This window comes from Erythranthe guttata, chromosome 1 (genome assembly GCF_056151865.1).
Source record: "Erythranthe guttata isolate IM_541 chromosome 1, IM_541, whole genome shotgun sequence".
Taxonomy (NCBI): domain Eukaryota; kingdom Viridiplantae; phylum Streptophyta; class Magnoliopsida; order Lamiales; family Phrymaceae; genus Erythranthe; species Erythranthe guttata.
In genome coordinates this window covers 2,101,828-2,119,668 of record NC_142533.1, presented here as the reverse complement: position 1 = coordinate 2,119,668, position 17,841 = coordinate 2,101,828, and the positions used below count along the sequence as shown (strand labels likewise).

General features: G+C 37.4%; 3 protein-coding genes and 1 long non-coding RNA gene across 23 annotated transcripts; 1 reads left to right on the top strand and 3 right to left on the bottom strand.

Moving 5' to 3' along the window:
* Window positions 1-839: 839 nt before the first annotated feature.
* LOC105975185 (glutamate receptor 2.3) lies at window positions 840-4,749 on the bottom strand. Its single transcript, XM_013000357.2, has 5 exons — window positions 4,560-4,749; window positions 2,475-3,817; window positions 2,054-2,366; window positions 1,477-1,880; window positions 840-1,378 (listed from the first exon to the last, which is right to left on the bottom strand). Exons 1-5 carry the CDS (start codon window positions 4,747-4,749, stop codon window positions 998-1,000), a joined length of 2,631 nt encoding a protein of 876 aa, XP_012855811.2. The 3' UTR covers window positions 840-997.
* On the top strand, window positions 3,722-17,785 carry LOC148772566 (uncharacterized). Of its 20 annotated transcripts, none has more exons than XR_016030656.1 (12): window positions 3,722-3,862; window positions 4,551-4,603; window positions 4,758-4,816; window positions 5,834-5,948; window positions 9,935-10,194; window positions 11,489-12,093; window positions 13,320-14,226; window positions 14,350-14,707; window positions 15,676-15,792; window positions 15,902-16,208; window positions 17,141-17,252; window positions 17,339-17,785. It is a non-coding gene; the product is annotated as an uncharacterized LOC148772566 (long non-coding RNA). The 20 variants fall into 20 exon arrangements; XR_016030644.1 differs by having other exon boundaries at window positions 15,676-15,797; XR_016030634.1 differs by having other exon boundaries at window positions 3,758-3,899.
* LOC105975184 (glutamate receptor 2.2) lies at window positions 6,498-9,448 on the bottom strand. Its single transcript, XM_013000356.2, has 4 exons — window positions 8,091-9,448; window positions 7,661-7,973; window positions 7,156-7,553; window positions 6,498-7,060 (listed from the first exon to the last, which is right to left on the bottom strand). The coding sequence occupies exons 1-4, from the start codon at window positions 9,375-9,377 to the stop codon at window positions 6,617-6,619; spliced, it is 2,442 nt and encodes an 813-aa protein (XP_012855810.2). The 5' UTR covers window positions 9,378-9,448; the 3' UTR covers window positions 6,498-6,616.
* Window positions 13,070-17,710, bottom strand: LOC105975183 (glutamate receptor 2.3-like). Its single transcript, XM_088816123.1, has 5 exons — window positions 17,351-17,710; window positions 14,788-16,121; window positions 14,373-14,685; window positions 13,795-14,201; window positions 13,070-13,679 (listed from the first exon to the last, which is right to left on the bottom strand). The coding sequence occupies exons 1-5, from the start codon at window positions 17,625-17,627 to the stop codon at window positions 13,233-13,235; spliced, it is 2,778 nt and encodes a 925-aa protein (XP_088672249.1). The 5' UTR covers window positions 17,628-17,710; the 3' UTR covers window positions 13,070-13,232.
* Window positions 17,786-17,841: the final 56 nt, after the last annotated feature.

The following is a 17,841-nucleotide window of genomic DNA, read 5'->3' as shown; positions in this document are numbered from 1 at the left end:
CTTGTAAAAGCATTTTTCTATTGTTTATAGTTAAGTTTACTTTGAAAGGTTCATTAGGTAATTTGACTTGGCCACACGAAATATGAATGAGGCTCGAGACGTGAGCACAATCATGTTCATGTTCTTACTCGGCATCAATAATTAATATTCTTCTCAATCACTGGAATTATTAAAGTTTCAACTATCTGGATGACTTGATTTTAACTTTTAAGTGGGAGTGATATAACAAGGTGTTATATTTACTTCCAAATCGTCTCTTCTTTTTACTTGCTGTATATGTTTTTTTCTTCTCTATTTATATCAACCACTTTGGATTCGTTCAACGCCAAGTATATCTGACCTAATCTTGATTGGAAATCCTTATAACAAAATTTGTTCTAATTTATGTGTCCGTTTATTTTTTGGGATCAATTGTAGAAACTACTGTGTATTCTGTGTTTTTTTGTTAATGTTGGTGTTGATGCCTATTTCGTGTTTGTTGAAATTCCTAAAAGAATATGTATGAACTCTTATTGAATGGCGTCCCTCAGTAAACACTTTAACGAGGAGGAGTTCTAGTGGGACTGTGGAAGGGGTGAGTAGAAGTTTCTACGACATGATTTTAGGTTTCTAAGACAGCAAACTTTGAGTTCTACGACATGATTTTAGGTTTATATTTGGATACACTCTTTTGGAATACCCTCATACTGAAAGTTCGATTACTAGTGTCACTGAAGGACCCAACCGAAAATTCAAACTGGGACGAGTTTTAGATGTACATAAAATTATAAATAACCAAAACAGAATTCCAATTTATATGTAATAATTATAGTAAAGTACAAAGGTAAGAACATGAAAGGAAATAGAAGAGAACTTGTTGCTCCAAGTCCTGATAAGAGACTTTAAGGAAAAGAAAATGAAGCATGTAGCAATAGATTTATAAGTTACAATAACACCTCCTCAATCAAGGAAGAAAATATTAATCTTTCTATGCGCGGATGTTGAGGTTGTTATTTCGTTATCCATTCCGATCACCAAGCTCAATCTCTCCGTTCATCTTCTGAGGATTTTGTGGATGACGGTTTTCCCTGTACCACTTTAGTAACTCATCAAAATCTTTTATCTCCTCCTCCAGATCGAGTTCAGTACGAGGGCATATCTTAATTCCACATGAGGTTCTAAATATAATGGCTACAATTACAGCTATTGCTACCATAACAAAGACTCCCTTGAAGCTTGACAGGCCAAGACTTTTAGGTGGAATTAAGGTGTCAGGGTCTGGACATTTTTCGTTTTTTTTCAACCACGTTGTCTCAATCTCCACCATCTTTTGGCCTTCGGTTACCTTCAAAATTTCTCTTGAAACATCAGGTACTAGAGGAGAATCTATTGGGAAGGCCTGCAAAGAAGAGAGACATTTTAGAAAACGAGTTGAAATGAAAACATATATATGGATCGATACATTTAAAAATATAACTAGTGAGGAGGGTCACGTACAAATCCAAAACCATCAGCCTTATACGTGGGTCCGACCATCATGTATTTCGAACAGTATTTGCCTAGAAACAGCTTTAAATACGGGATCTCGTGAAAGGCAGCAGCTATTCCACCATTTGCACTCCCGTTGGTGAGAAGTTCATGCATTTGCTCCGCTGAGTTGAATGGCCGAAGCCGTGACTCATCAAAATGTTTTTTCAGAAATCCAAAAACAAATGATGTGTTTGAGTAGCCTACATAGTCCTTGTTTCTTATAAGCGCATTAATATCAGTAATTGCTGGCTCTACCTTCTGGATTGTTAACATGGATGTAAGACTAGCGGAATAGCTTTGGGTTAATACAAATACTGCCAAGAGCCATATGATCAGCAGAAACCTGGCGCAGTTGCCTACCACCCTCTCCCCTACCAAAAAATCCAATGCCAAATGGTCAGAAACAACTTCTTGTTTTTATTAACCTTCAATATCAGTTTAGATGTTCACAATATTATCAATTGCCAAAACACGGCCTTAGATTTGCTCTACGTGTAACATTTGGCTAAAACAACTGTAGGTTAAGAGATGAAAGGTGGCTTACTGTGAGCAAAGACCATGGTGGAGAAGGCGAACCAGAATATCATGCCTAATTGATGCAAAGTAGACCCACCGAATTCTGTATTTTTCTCGCGTTCAAGAAGCCAAACCAAAAACCCAACCGCAACACAAGAGATAAAGGTTGTGATCCACAGTTGCCAAGTCAGTGGTTTAAAAACAAGCCATGTATTTTTCCTCTTATCGTCTTGGATTTTTACAACCATTGAAACACCAGACTCAGTATATGGCAGAGTGAAGTCGACGTACTGTGACCTATTTACTAGAATTGTTACATCTCCAGCCACAGCGTCATAGTTCTGTTCATTGATTAGGAAAAAACGTTAGCTGTAGTATATTGCATCTTGCTCCATGTTGATTAAAGTGTGTTTGGTTTTTAAATTCATAGGAAAAAGGAAGATACTTACTCCAAGGTACACTTGATAGACCAACTCATTGTAATTACCAGCCATCTTGTGGTCAGGAGTTGCAAATGGAATGTATTCATACGGCACGCCGTATGGTAGTGCTGCCATCACTGCATTAAAAACATCTATGCAGTATCCTTCCACTGTTGTAGAATTGTCGGAATTCCAAGTTACACGAACGAAATCAGTGAAACCAGCCTTTACAGGTACTCCTACTCTCAGTTTCTTCCCTCTCGTAGGAACCACCCAACCTTTAGGTGGAGATGGTTCGTCGCCTGGCCATATAGTGGGCCCAAGGTTGGACTTGGAAGTGGCATAGTTTTTTTTGGATGCAATTGTGATGTTCAGTTCTTTAACAATCCCACTCTCTTTCGTCCAATATCCTATGCCTCTAGCTCCTGGACCTACCATATTGACTATCTCGTATGGAGGCGCTTGGAGTTGACCATCGACCAATCGAAAATCTCCAGCAAGGCCTCTGAATGTGATGTTTGATAAAGCCTGAATCAGCTCTGGTCCACTTAATGATACTCCAAAGGCTTCAAGATCTGTAGAACTTGTAGACATGTTTGTCTCTTGATATGTAAGATTTGCTAACCCTACTCTTTCTGCTGCCATGGCTAGTGCAATGGCTGAGTCATAAGCCCATAGCCCGTATATGTCCACACCAAGGGCTTTTGGATTGCTCTGCAGAACCTTTTTCTTGTATTGAGTTGTAAAGTCGTCCAGTTCCTTTGTCTGTGGAACATAAGGTTTTACCCCTATTACCCCTAGCATAGATGCTATGACAGAACGATCCATTGAGTTTAAATCGTTTGTGATGCTATCTGTTATTATCCATGCATAATCTTTACTCATCATTCCTAGTTGCTTCACTTTGGTGAACAGGCGAGAAGCAAGAGGGTTCAACATGTGGACGATGAAAACTCTGGTTTGCATAGCCATCAACTTGTAAAGCTCTGCAAGGATTTGATCATCTGTTGCTGATGGTGAAATGACACTCCTATAAGGTACGCGCACATTTACCTGTTCTAAGGCATCAGTCAGAAATGGTAGAATCCCTTCTCCAAATTCAGTGTTCTCATAAACGGCCACAACTTCTCTCCATCCAAAGTCTTGAATAATTGCAACTATGGCGCCTACTTGTGAAGAGTCTTTTAGAGTAGCCCTGATGAAATATGGACTCCGAAGTGATGAAAGAGAAGGACTTGTGGCTGAGAAGGTAATAATAGGAACATGAGCTTTGTGTCCAAGAGAAATAAGGAAGTTAGCCTGACTTGAGTACACGGGACCTATGATTGCTTGCACTTCAACGTTCTTCAGTAGGTCCAGACCTGCATTTCATGTGCAACAAAACGTTCATCAGTCGATTGCCTACATTCTGGAAGGTGCATCTTGAATCTGTTTGCACTTTCCCAGTATATGGTAATATTTCAGCTAGTACTTCAACACAATTTTTCCATGTAAAGAACTGAATAGTAGTAGATACAGCCACATCTTGAGTGAATATTTAGAAAATTTTAATATTTCAATGTTCTTCCTCCTTTCTTGAAAATTGAAGTTTTGTGGGCTTAAATTTTTTTTAAAATCTCACTTATACAACTAGGAAAAGTTTATAGCTTTTATTGGGAAAAATATGTATAATGCTTAAGCAAACTAGCCTGTGAGGAACAGATAAATAAGAGTGTTTTTTGGCCCTGTGATATCTAGTAACATCTTGTTCTGTTGAACTTGAGCAAGAAACTAACAATATAGTAGTAGAGCGTTTACTCTTTCTTATACATAAACTTGTTTCCCGGACAGACTAAAATGCCATACCCAAAAAAATCATTATGGATTGTTCCTACAGAATTGTAATTTGAAATTTATAGAATTTCTTGATTGCCAACTAGTTTAATTAATAACATCCATTTTCAGACAAGACAAAGCGATTGACCCATTGTTTCACATGGGAGACCTCAGAACAAGAATAAGAAAATCATTGAATAGTTAATAGGCTAAATCAAATTATAACTTTTTGTTTCCTCTATTTCTTCTTCCTTATTTCCTGAGTGTGTGTTATATGTTTTTTTATAGGCAGAGTACCTGCTGCAGCTGCTCCAACGGCATCGTCTTTGGAGTCCCGGTCGGTAAGAACCAGCTTCGTTCTATATTGTTTGTGCGTAGAGTAGAAATCCGTAAGCGCCATTGATAAGCAGTTGAATGACATCTGTCCAAAACCATCCATGTTTAACACAACCCCTACTCTTACAGTGATGTTCTGAGCCGTCGCCATTTTTGTAGGAAAAATCTTCAAAGTGATCAATAAATAAAAGAAGAGATGCAGAATTGGTTTGCTGCAGGTAATTCTTCTCTTCTCCATATCCTTTTTTCCTAAATTTTGCATGTTTGAGACTTGAGAGAATGATCATTGTTTGGTTACCATTGTTTGAAGGGTTTGTCTTCAACTGTCACATCCACAGTTAAAATATAGGTAGGGCCCAAAACATGGTCTGTGCTATGTGTATAATACAGAATATATATATAATCCAGCATGGTGTGTGCTGAAAGAATCATAGAGTTTACTTTTGTGAAGTCAATGACGTATCACCAACATGCATGCAACTTGATGAAAAAAATGGTTGGTAATTTTTAAGCTGATCCGAAAAGTTATATGATCTTTCCCTTTATTTTACTTTTACAAATAGCACAAGTCTTAAATAGTTTCTGTAATTTATTCCAAAATATAAAATACCTATTGGTTTCGTCACCAACAGTCCTTGTATCCTATTGACTATTTGTTAAAGGTAACCTTTTATCGTCAATTAAGGCCTTAGGTTGGTATTGTGGCTTTTTCTCTCACTGTGGGGTGTGGGAGAGGACGGGGTTCAAATTTGATTGGGTGTGTACGTGTGTGTTGACTTGGTCAAGAAGAAGAATATAAATAAGTCTTCGACCAGAAAGGTCAACTTTCCATAAGGCTCAAGACGTGAAGACAAGCACACTCATAGTCTACTTGTCATTCTTTTCTCTACTCATTTCCCAATCCATTCCACTTGCAGATTACACCTTTCCAATTACCTGTAAATTAAAATTAAATTTAGGGTATTTTGTATTGTAATTACTCAAGAGAGTGTTCGCAATTTTAGAACATAATTTAAATATTGCATGTTATTGAAAAATTGGAATGTTTCGTAGCCCGTAAAACACTCTGCGTAAATTACAAAATATATTCTCAAGATTCACAGAAGGATTCTGTTTTATTTCCAACTTCCATGTAATCACAGAGCTGAGTAAATAATGTAAATTTGATTTTTTTTCCTTTTGTCCTTTTTTATTGGTAAAACTGACTTTGAGTGATTCATTGTGTACAAATGTAGTTGAGTTTGGCAAAAAGAAGAAGAAGAATTGGAGAAAGGAGACCTCGATCAGATACGTCTGCACGTGCGGCACGAAGCTCAACATGTTAGACAAGGATACTCAAATTCTTACTCGGTACCCAAATATGAACTCCTAGAAATTATCTCCTTACTTCCATTGTCGTGCTCGTAATGATTGTCATTCCTCAGTAAACATTTAATTCCTTGTGCATCTCATTTTCACTGTTAGCTTAAGTTTTTCCATCGTAAAAGCTATAATGTAGAAGAATCCAAATATGTTTGACGAGAGGGAATTATAGTGGGAATATGTAAGGGGTGAGTAGAACTTTCCAAGACAGCAAAAATTTGAGTTTCTATGTCATGATTTCGAACACATTTCTTAGTCTCACTCTCACACCCTTACAACTTACAAGAGTCAATGAGGAATCGATAAAAAATGCAAACTTTTGGATAAAGTTTTATGAGGATATACATAACCAAAACAAAGTTCAAATTTATGTATCATAATCACAGTAAAAGCAAAAGGTTAGAACATGAAACAAAACATAAGAGAACTTGCCGATCAAAGTCCCAAGAAGATATTCTCAGAAGAGAAGTTAATCACGTTATTTCAAGAAAGAGAATTTAAGGGGAAAAAAATTACGAAACACGTAGAATGAGATTTAGAAATTAGGATACCACCTCCTCAATTAAGAGTCGCACACCAATCTTTATTTTGAGGTAAACAGAAACCTGACAGCCACATGTGCTAGAGTTTAGGTGTTAGTCTTTCCTTGAAAGTCTTTAGTGACTGCCATAACTCATATATCTGTCTCTCAATTGTGGGATCATTATCGACAATTTTGGGATCATTATGGATAATTGGGGGATCATTATGGATAATTGGGGGATCATTATGGATAATTGGGGGATCATTATGGACAATTGGGGGATCATTATGGACAATTGGGGGATCATTATGGACAATTGGGGGATCATCTTTATGGACATTCTTATTTCACGTCCTTGTCTAATCATATAATTTATGACCACTGCTATTCCAACTGTTCCTACAATAATAAAGACTACCCTGAAGCTTGATAGGCCAATACTTTTGGTGTCAGTGTCTGGACATTTGGACTCATCTCCCAACCACTTCTTTTCAATATCCACCATTTTTTGAACCTCAGTCACATTCAAAATTTCTCTCGAAACATCAGGTACTAGAGGAGAATCTATTGGAAAGACCTGCAAATAAGAGAGAAAGAGAGTCTAGAAAGCAAAAAAAAAAAAAAAACAACGTATAATGAAAACATATATATAGTGAAGAGGGTGTCACATACAAATCCGAAACCAGCAGCCTTATAAGTGGGTCCGACCATCATGTATTTCGAACAGTATTTGCCTAGAAACAACTTTATATATGGGATCTCATGAAATGCAGCTGCTATTCCACCATTTGCACTCCCTTTGGAGAGAAGTTCATCCATTTCCTCCGCTGACTTGAAAGGCCGAAGTTGCGACTCGTCAAAAAGGTTTTTCAGAAATCCATATACAAACGATGTATTCGAGTAGCCTACATAGTCCTTGTTTCTAATAAGCTCATTAACATCATTCACTATCAGCTGCTGGGCTGTTAACATGGATGTAAGACTGGAAGCATAGCCTTGGGTTAATATAAATACCGCCAATAGCCATGCAATCACCACTATCTTGGCGGAGTTGGTTTTCACCTTCTCCTCTACCAAAAAAAAAAGTCAATGCCAAAATTGGCAGAGTTAATTAAGTAGGTTTTAATATTTGGTAAAAAAGGACTTACTGTAGTTTAAAAGATGAAAGGTAGCTTACTGTGAGCAAAGAACATGGTGGAGAAGCTGAACCAGAATATCATGCAAAATTGGTCCCAACGAGACCCTCTGAAATCTCTATTTTCTGGGCGTTCAAGAAGCCAAACCAAAATCCCAATTATAACAAAAAAGAAGAATATTGTTGACCACAACTCCCAAGTCAATGGCTTCACTAATATCCATGTATTTCCCTTCTTATCCTCTGGGATCGGTACAACCATCGAAACACCAGACTCTATAAAAGGCAGAGTGAAGTCTACGTACTGAGACCTATTTCCTAGAATTGTTACGTCACCAGCCACAGCGTCATAGTTCTATTCATCAATAAGCAGAGAATAGAAGAATTCAGGCATAGTATAGTGCATCTTGCTTTGTGCTGATAGAAAATGTATTTGATTTTTAAATTCAATAAGAAAAGGGAAAATACTTACTCCAAGGTACACTTGATAGGCCATTTCATTATAATCTCCAGCCATCTTGTGATCAGGAGTTGCAAATGGAATGTATTCATACGGCACATCATATGGTAGTGCTTTCATCACCGCATCAAAAATATCTATGCAGAATCCTTCCACTGTCGTAGAATTGTCGGAATTCCATGTAACACGGACGAATTCAGTGAAACCATCCTTTACAGGCACGCCTACTCTCATTTTCTTGGTTTTTGTTGGAACCACCCAACCTTTAGGTGGCGATGATTCGTTGCCTGGCCATGTAATTGATCCGAGGTTGTCTTTGGAAGTTGAATATGCGCTTGCGCTTGAACTACTGAAGTTTAGTTTGTTGACAATTCCATTCTCTTTTGTCCAATATCCTATACCACTAGCTCCAGGACCAACAATGTTGACTATTTCGTAAGGCGGTGCTTGGAGTTGGCCATCGACTAATTGGAAGTTTCCAGCAAGGCCTCTAAACGTGATACTCAATAAAGCCTGAATGAGCTTTGGTCCACTTAACGATACCCCAAAGGCTTCAAGATCTGTAGAATTTGTCGACGTGTTCGTCTTCTGATATGTAAGATTTGCTAACTCTGCTTTTTCAACTGCCATGGCTAGTGCAAGGGCCGAGTCATAAGCCCATATACCATATATGTCCAGATTTAGAGCTTTTGGATTGCTCTGCTGAATCTTGTTTTTGTATTGAATTGCAAAGTCGTCCAGCTCTTTTGTCCGTGGAATATAAGGTTTTACTCCTATTACTCCTAGCATGGATGCTAGGACAGAAGGATCCATTGAATTTAATTCGTTTGTGATGCTGTCTGTTATTATCCATGCGTAATCTTTACTCATCATTCCTAGTTGTGCTGCTTTGGCGAACAGGCGAGAACCGAGGCTGCTCAACATGTGCACGATGAATACTCTTGTTTGCATAGTCTTCAGCTTGTTAAGCTCAGCGACAATTTGTTCGTCTGTTGCTGTTGGTGGGATGACACTCCTGTAAGGTACACGCACATTTACCTGTTCCAAGGCATCGGTTAAAAACGGCACAATCCCTTCCCCGAATTCGTTATCCTCATAGATTGGCACGACTTCTTTCCATTTAAAGGCTTGAATAATTGCAACTATGGGGTTTACTTGCGTAGAGTCGTTTAGAGTAGCCCGAACGAAATAAGGACTCCTTAGTGATGAAAGAGAAGGACTTGTGGCTGAGAAGGTAATAATAGGAACGTGAGCTTTCTGTCCAAGAGAAATAAGGAAATTAGCCTGTACCGAGTACATGGGACCTATTATGGCTTGCACTTCAATATTCTTCAGCAGGTCCAAACCTGCATTTCATGGGCAACATAACATAGTTGTATGCTTTTTATTTTGAAATTAAGATGTAAAAAGCGATGACCGTTTAGGGTATTTCTCATCTAGGAAAAAAAATTCACTTGATCTGGATTTGTCAGTAGTAATGAACGTTATCAAAAGATGTCACGTGGTGAAGAAAATAGTCCTTTTACCCTATTATCCTTCAATATCGGTAATGTTGTGATGCGATTTCCGTAAAGAAATATTTTGGTGAGGGTAAATATGTTATACATTGGGATTACTATGTTTGGGTAAGTTTCCAATTATGCTTGAAGTATAGTTAGAAGAACAAGTAATGCTGCTGAAGCCTGAAAGTTATAACCAACAGAAAAGTTGGCAGTTGGGCCCAATTGAATATTCATCCTACAGCATCTGACATAGTAATTAAAAAATCTTACTATATGAGTTGATTACGTTTATAATTTTTTTATATTTTTTTCGTTTCTTCCTTGTTTCTTGAATGTGTGTTGTGTGTGTTTTAGGCGGAGTACCTGCAGCAGCTGCCCCGATGACGTCTCCGTTGGAGTCCCGGTTGTAGAGAAACAGCCTCGTGTTGTAAGAATCATGTGTAGTGTAGAAATCCGATAGCGCCATTGATATGCAGTTGAATGCCATCTTTCCATACTCATCCATGTCTAGCACCACTCCTACTCTTACAGAGATGTTCTGTGCCGCTGCCATTTTTGTTGAGAAAATCACGGCACATAAATAACAGAAGAGATGCAAAATGACATATCTGCAGGTTTTGATCTTCTCCATTTCTTTTTTTTTTCTTTCTAGATGATGATTTAATTTGATTACCAAAAAAAAATGCATACACAGGGCATTGTGTTTTTGGATGTTTGAATTTGAACTGTTACATCCAGAACTAAGTACATGGTGTAGGACCCAAAATGAGCTGTCCTAATATATTGTATTTTGAAGTTTCTTTGGAGAATCATGGGAGTTTACTTTTGTAAAGTCAATGAGCTATCCAAAATTGGTTGATGTTGTAAATTTTCATAAATGCTTGTTAAAAGGTTTGATTAGAATGATTTTTTTTTTATGTTACGGCCACCCCCGAGTTAAGATTAAATTACGACAAACTCACTTATGTTTGGATAATTACAACCATCCATCGACTATGAATCTTCTACGCGTACACCCTTACGGTGTCAAATTCAACGTAATCTTCTAGATTATGGAAGATTCCAAATTTGACACCGCAAGGATGGACTTGAGGGGATGATTAATTGATTATAAATATCCAAACATGAGGGATTTTTTCGTAATTTAGCATTACCCTATGGGAATGACCGTAATTTACCCTTATAAACAATTATTCATTCATTCTTGAGGTTTGACTTATTACAAAAAAAACTCGAACTCTTCGAAATTTGAAATTTACATGAGGCAATTAGGGTGATTAATCATGTTTAGCAACTTCTATGGTTGACTTTGACTTTGAAAGATTTATTGGTTATAAATGTAATTGATTTGGCAAGGCAGGGGAAGACGTGAACAAAGTGCTCTTACTCAGAATATTGAAAATGTATTTATTACAAGTGCAAATATTTAAATCTAACTAGAGCGGATAATATTGACAACCTCGGAGTACTTTATGAGAAGAAGAATCCAAGTTGTCGTCACTCGTGACAGAGATGTTGGTAATTAATAATTACTGATTTATATTCTTTTTAATGATTGCATTGATGGATTGTGTGGATGCCTAGTACATGTTTGTTGAAATGCCTACAAGAATATTAACTCTTAGAAATTGCCTGCATTCTTCCATTGTCATACTCAAGTCATGCATCTCTTTTCCTCTATTAGCTCGTACTTAAGGTGAAATCTGTAGCTTTGTGATTTTTCCTAAACAGCCCTTCTCCGAATTTCTACACAATTACATTTTTTTCGATATTGTATCAATGCTAGTTTTAATGCTAATGATGTGTTATCGCAAATCAAAATTTCAGGCATTAAAGCTCCTAAGGAACTATCTTGGAACAAGACACTAATCGAGATCTTTTTTTCTTTTATTCTTCTTGAAATGTTAGATGAGAGTACTCTTCTACAATGGAAATGAAATTACAAGATGTCATCTTACCCCTATCTGATTGAGATGAAAGATAAAGCTACCACACTTAGTGAACTTCATGCGCCAAGTCCACCGTTGTTGATGACAATTGCTCGTTTTGATTCGGATTGACAAGTTCGATTTCTTGCTGCATAGCTCGAAAATCTACATTCTGCGCATTTGGGCTCGAGAAGTCGGGCCATTAGTACACGGAGAGGCCACTGAAAAAGTCGACGGACTAAATCGAAAATCATGTTCGTTAGATGATTCTGCTGCTCACTTCACGCAATCACCTCCACAGCCACTCTCTCTATCTCTATTTTTCGCGTAGGAATTTGATCGCGTAGATTATCAATGCTGAAGCTGCAGCAATTCCCACTATCAAGAACAGCCCCCAAAAGCTCTCTAAACCGATACTGTTGGACGAGAACAAAGTACTAGAATCTGGACATTTGGTTTTATCGATCATTTTCTTATATTGACTTGACTGGGCGAAGAAGAAGAAGAAGAGTGTGAAAGAGACCTCGGCCAGACACGTCTACGCCTCTGGCCATGGGGATGATCGAGACTGTTAATCTTACTCAGGTAAACGCTCTCTCATTTTGCTTTAATATTACCACTTGCTGTATATGTTTTTTTTTCTTCTATTTATATCAACCACTTTGGATTCGTTCAACACCAAGTATATCTGACCTAATCCTGATTGGGAATCCTTATAACAAAATGTGTTCTATTTATGTGTCAGTTTATTTTTTGGGGTCAATTGTAGAAACTATTGTTTGAGGGGGTATTCTGTGTTTTTTTTTTTTGTTAATGTTGGTGTTGATGCCTATTTCATGTTTGTTGAAATGCCTAAAAGAATATGTATGATCTCTAGTGAATGGCATCCCTTAGTAAACACTTTAACGAGGAGGAATTCTAGTGGGACTGTGGAAGCGGTGAATAGAAGTTTATAAGACAGCCAAATGTGAGTTCTACGACATGATTTTAGGTCATTTGGACACACTCTTTAGGTATACCCTCATACTAAAAGTTTGACTACTGAAGGACCTAAACTAAAATTTAAACCGGGACGACTTTTAGATGTGTATAGATAACCAACACAGAATTCCAATTTATATGTCATAATTACAGTAGAGTACAAAGGTTCGAACATGAAATGAAACAGAAGAGAACTTGCTGGTGCAAGTCCTAAGAAGAGAAATCAAGGAAAAGAAAATGAAACATGTAGCAACTGATTTATGATTTACAATAACACCTCTAGCTTTTTTTATGTTTCCTTGATGTCCCTTTAACAGAGTTCATTTTTTTTTCCTTCTTTGTAATGATATTTTAATCAAAGCTAGTGATTTGTAGCCCATATCAGAAATTGAAAGGTAGCATACATCTGCTATTGCACTTGTGAAGTTATACACATTTAAAGTGGCGATGACTATCTTGCTACAGCAAAAGCAAAATGTAGAACAATCCAAATATGTTGACGAGGATGAACTGTAGTAGGATTGTGGAAAGGGGGAGTAGAATTTTCTAAGATAGCAAGATTTGAGTTTTTACCTCACGATTTGGAACACCCTTCTTAGTATCACATCTTCATACTAAAAGTTCGGTTACAGCTTACAAAGTGTCACGGAGGATCCAACAAAGAGTACCAATATATCACAATCATAGTGGAAGCAAAAAATTACAAATTAGGTGATTCACTCGCTTTAATTCAGATTCTTAGACTAATTGCCTTGTTCATCTCTATTATTGAACCTCATCGGTAACTCATGTAACTCATGTTCATGTAAATGTGCCCGAATTGCGGGCAGTTCATTTGGATTCTCAGGTACATTGCCTTGTTGACCACCTCCTACCTCGTACCTCCTGTTCAGTAACCGATGTAATTCATCTCTCTGGCTCTGCGCTGTGAGTTCATCACCAGGGAATTGCGGTTTTTTACTGAAGAATCTAAATATAAGTGCTAAAACTCCAGCTATTCCTACCATAATAAAGAGTCCCCTGAAGCTTGAAAGGCCAAGACTCTTAGGTGGAAGTAAGCTGTTAAGGTCTGGACATTTGGTCTTATCTCCCAACCACGTCGTCTCAATCTCGACCATCTTCTGGCCCTCCGCCACATTCAAAATTTCTCGTGAAACATCAGGTACTAGAGGAGAATCTATTGGGAAGACCTGCAGCAAAGAAGAGAGATATTTTATTAAAAGTACAGAAAACGACAACATAGAATGAAAAAAAAATATATGTGATAGATACACTTGAAAGTAGGTGATGAGGAGGGTCACATACGAATCCAAAACCTTCAGCCTTGTACGTGGGCCCGGCCATCATGTATTTTGAACAGTATTTGCCTAGAAACAGCTTTATGTACGGGATCTCATGAAAGGCAGCTGCTATTCCACCATTTGCACTCCCTTTGGAGAGAAGTTCATCCATTTCCTCCGCTGACTTGAATGACCGAAGTCGAGATGCATCAAATTCCATTTTCTTGAGAAATCCAAAAACAAATGATGTGTTCGAGTAGCCTACATATTCCTTGTTTCTTATGAGCTCATTAATATCAGTAACTGCTGGCTCCACCTTCTGGATTGTTAATATGGATGTAAGACTGGCGGAGTAGCTTTGGGTTAATACAAATACTGCCAAGAGCCATATGATCAGCAGAAACCTGGCGCAGTTGCTTATCACCCTCTCCCCTACCAAAAAATTCAATGCCAAATGGTCAGAAACAACTTCTTGTTTTTATTAACATTCAATATCAGTTTAGATGTTTACAATATTATCAATTGCCAAAACACGGCCTTAGATTTGCTCTAGTGTAACATTTGGCAAAAATGACTGTAGTTAAAAGATGAAAGGTGGCTTACTGTGAGCAAAGACCATGGTGGAGAAGGCGAACCAGAATATCATGCCAAATTCATGCAAAGGAGACCCGCTGAATTCTGTATTTACATCACGTTCAAGAAACCAAACCAGACACCCAATTGCAACACAAGAGAAAAAGGTTGTGAACCACAGCTCCCTAGTCAGTGGCTTAAAAACAAGCCATGTATTTTTGCTCTTATCGTGTTGGATTGGTACGACCATTGAAACACCAGACTCAGTATACGGCAAAGTGAAGTCGACGTACTGTGACCTATTTGCTAGAATTGTTACATCCCCAGCCACAGCGTCATAATTCTGTTGATTGATTAGAGAAAAGGTCAGCTGTACCATCTTGCTCTATGTTGATAAAAAAATGTGTTTGATTTTTAAATTCATTGTAATAAAGAAGATACTTACTCCAAGGTACACTTGCTGGGTCAGCGCATTGTAATCACCAGCCATCTTGTGATCAGTTGTTGCAAATGGAATGTATTCATACGGCACACCATATGGCAGTGCTGCCATCACAGCATCAAAAACATCTATGCAGTATCCTTCCACTGTTGTAGAATTGTCGGAATTCCAAGTTACACGAACGAAATCTGTGAAACCATCCTTTACGGGTACTCCTACCTTCAATTTCTTCCCTCTTGTAGGAACCACCCAACCTTTAGGTGGAAATGATTCGTCGCCTGGCCATATAGTAGGCCCAAGGTTGGACTTGGAAGTGGAATATTCATTTGTGCTTGAACTAGTGAAGTTCAGTTTGTTGATGATTCCGTTCTCTTTTGTCCAATATCCTATGCCTCTAGCTCCAGGACCAACCATATTGACTATCTCATATGGAGGCGCTTGGAGTTGGCCATCGACCAATCGAAAATCTCCAGCAAGGCCCCTAAATGTGATATTTGATAAAGCCTGAATGAGCTCTGGTCCACTTATTGATACTCCAATGGCTTCAAGATCCGTAGAATTTGTTGATGTGTTCGTTTCTTGATATGTAAGATTTTTTAGTCCTGCAGTTTCTGCTGCCATGGCTAGTGCTATGGCCGAGTCGTAAGCCCATAGCCCGTAAATGTCCACGCCAAGGGCTTTTCGATTGCTTTGCAGAACCCTTTTCTTGTATCGAGTTATAAAGTCATCCAGTTCCTTTGTATTTGGAACATAAGGTTTTACTCCTATTACTCCTAGCATGGATGCTATGACAGAAGGGTTCATTGAATTTAAATCGTTTGTGATGCTATCTGTTATTATCCATGCATAATCTTTACTCATCATCCCTAGTTGTTCCACTTTGGTGAACAGGCGAGAAGCAAGAGGGTTCAACATGTGGACGATGAAAACTCTGGTTTGCATAGCCATCAACTTGTAAAGCTCTGCGAGGATCTGATCATCTGTTGCTGAAGTTTGAATGACACTCCTGTACGGTACACGCACTTTTACCTTTTCTAAGGCATCGGTTAAAAATGGTATAATCCCTTCTCCAAATTCAGTATTCTCGTAAATGGTTACAACTTCTCTCCATCCAAAGGCTTGAATGATTGCAACGATTGCGCCTACTTGTGAAGAGTCTTTTAGAGTAGCCTGAATGAAATATGGACTACGAAGCGATGAAAGAGAAGGACTCGTGGCTGAGAAAGTAATGATGGGAACTTTAGCTTTGAGTCCAAGAGAAATAAGGAAGTTAGCCTGACTTGAGTACACGGGACCGATGATGGCTTGCACTTCAACATTCTTCAGTAGGTCCAGACCTGCATTTCATGAGCAAGAAATCATTCAGTTGACTGTTACAATTAGTAATGTGCATCTTGAACGGTTTGCACTTCTCCCAGTATAAGGTAATATTTTAACTACTATTTTAATACAAATTTTCCTGGTATAGAATCTCATTTGTTGGAAAGAAAACTGAATAGTACTAGATACGTCCATCTTGAGAGTGAATATTTAGTCAATTTAATATTTCAATGTTTCTCCGCACCTGTTGAAAATTCAAATTTTTTGGGCTTAAAATTTCTTTAAAACAGATCACGCCTATACATTTAGGACTAGTTTATAGCTTTTATTGCGAAAAATATGTATAACTAGCACTTGCTTAAGCAAACTGACCTTTGAGGAACAGATAATTCAGACTCTGTTTTGTCTCTATGATATCTAGCCGATAAACATTTGTTCTGTTGAACCTATGCAAGATACTGACGATATAGTACAATGTTACTGTTATAAATGTACTTATCTATCGAACGTTTTTATAAATGTACTTATCTATCGAACGAGCTAAATTGCTAATATTCTAAAATTTCTGAATTTCGAACTAGTTTATTGAATAGTCTACATTTTCCAGACAAGATAAAGCTATTGAGTATTGACCCATTGTTTGATATGGTAGACCTCATAACAAGAATAAGAAAACCAGAGAATTATGTAAATTAAATAAACCTCTTATCAGGTTAGGTCTGATTATCTTTTTATCCTAATATATATATATATCTATATATATATATATATATATATATATATATATATATATATATATATATATATATATATATATATATATATATATATATATATATATATATATATATATATATATATATATATATATATATATATATATATATATATATATATATATATATATATATATATATATATATATTAATTCGAAATTTTAAGATAAGACAAAGGCGATGGCTGTTGATGTGCTACTCATCATCGCAACAGAAAATGGTTGCATAAGAAAATTATGACCAACGGATTTGTTTTGCAGTTCGGCCCTACTTGAAGGAAATAATATATGAAAAAGGCTAGCAAAAGAAATGAAGTTTGAAGGCAAAGAAAAATTCATCATCCTAGAGCATTTGACAAATAAACATCTTACGGTACGAGTTGGTTAAGTGCATAATCTTTTTTTCTTTCTATTTCTTCCTCCTAATTTCCTGAGTGTGTGTGGGTGTGTATTTTTTAGGCTTTGATGTACCTGCTGCAGCTGCCCCAACGACGTCGTTTTTAGAGTCCCGACTGGTGAGACTCAGCTTCGTTCTATATTTGTCATTTGTAACATAAAATTCCGAGAGGGCCATTGATATGCACGTGAATGTCATCCGTCCAAATGCATCCATGTCTAACACAACTCCGACTTTTACACGGATGATTTGGGCCGTTGCTGTTTTTGTGGAGAAAATATTTAAAGTGATCAGTAAGTAAAAGAAGATACACAAAATGGGATTATCGTTGCAGGTATTTTTCTTCTCCATATCTTTTTGGCAAAATTTTGCGTGTTTGAGATTCGAGAGAATGGGATCATTCTTTGGTTAACATTGTTTGGATGTTTGAACATGAACTGTCACATCAGCTAAAATATATGTAATACAGTTTGCTGAAAGAATCATGGAGTTTACTTTTTAAAAGTCAATGAACCATCCAACATGCATGCAACTAGATGAAAAAAAAAGGGCTGATACTTTCTTA

Bases quoted from the DNA above. Each gene is read 5' to 3' on its own strand.
- LOC105975184 (XM_013000356.2), bottom strand. From the start codon at position 9,377: ATGTACTCGGTACAGGCTAATTTCCTTATTTCTCTTGGACAGAAAGCT. The intron at 7,554-7,660 runs GTAAGCTACCTT...TTTTTTTGGTAG, and splicing joins CACCATGTTCTTTGCTCACA to AGGAGAAGGTGAAAACCAAC. The intron at 7,061-7,155 runs GTATGTGACACC...TCTTATTTGCAG, and splicing joins AGGCTGCTGGTTTCGGATTT to GTCTTTCCAATAGATTCTCC.
- LOC105975185 (XM_013000357.2), bottom strand. From the start codon at position 4,749: ATGGCGACGGCTCAGAACATCACTGTAAGAGTAGGGGTTGTGTTAAAC. The intron at 2,367-2,474 runs GTAAGTATCTTC...ATCAATGAACAG, and splicing joins TCTATCAAGTGTACCTTGGA to AACTATGACGCTGTGGCTGG. The intron at 1,379-1,476 runs GTACGTGACCCT...TCTTCTTTGCAG, and splicing joins AGGCTGATGGTTTTGGATTT to GCCTTCCCAATAGATTCTCC.
- LOC105975183 (XM_088816123.1), bottom strand. From the start codon at position 17,627: ATGGAGAAGAAAAATACCTGCAACGATAATCCCATTTTGTGTATCTTC. The intron at 16,122-17,350 runs GTACATCAAAGC...CATGAAATGCAG, and splicing joins CGTTGGGGCAGCTGCAGCAG to GTCTGGACCTACTGAAGAAT. The intron at 13,680-13,794 runs GTATGTGACCCT...TCTTTGCTGCAG, and splicing joins AGGCTGAAGGTTTTGGATTC to GTCTTCCCAATAGATTCTCC.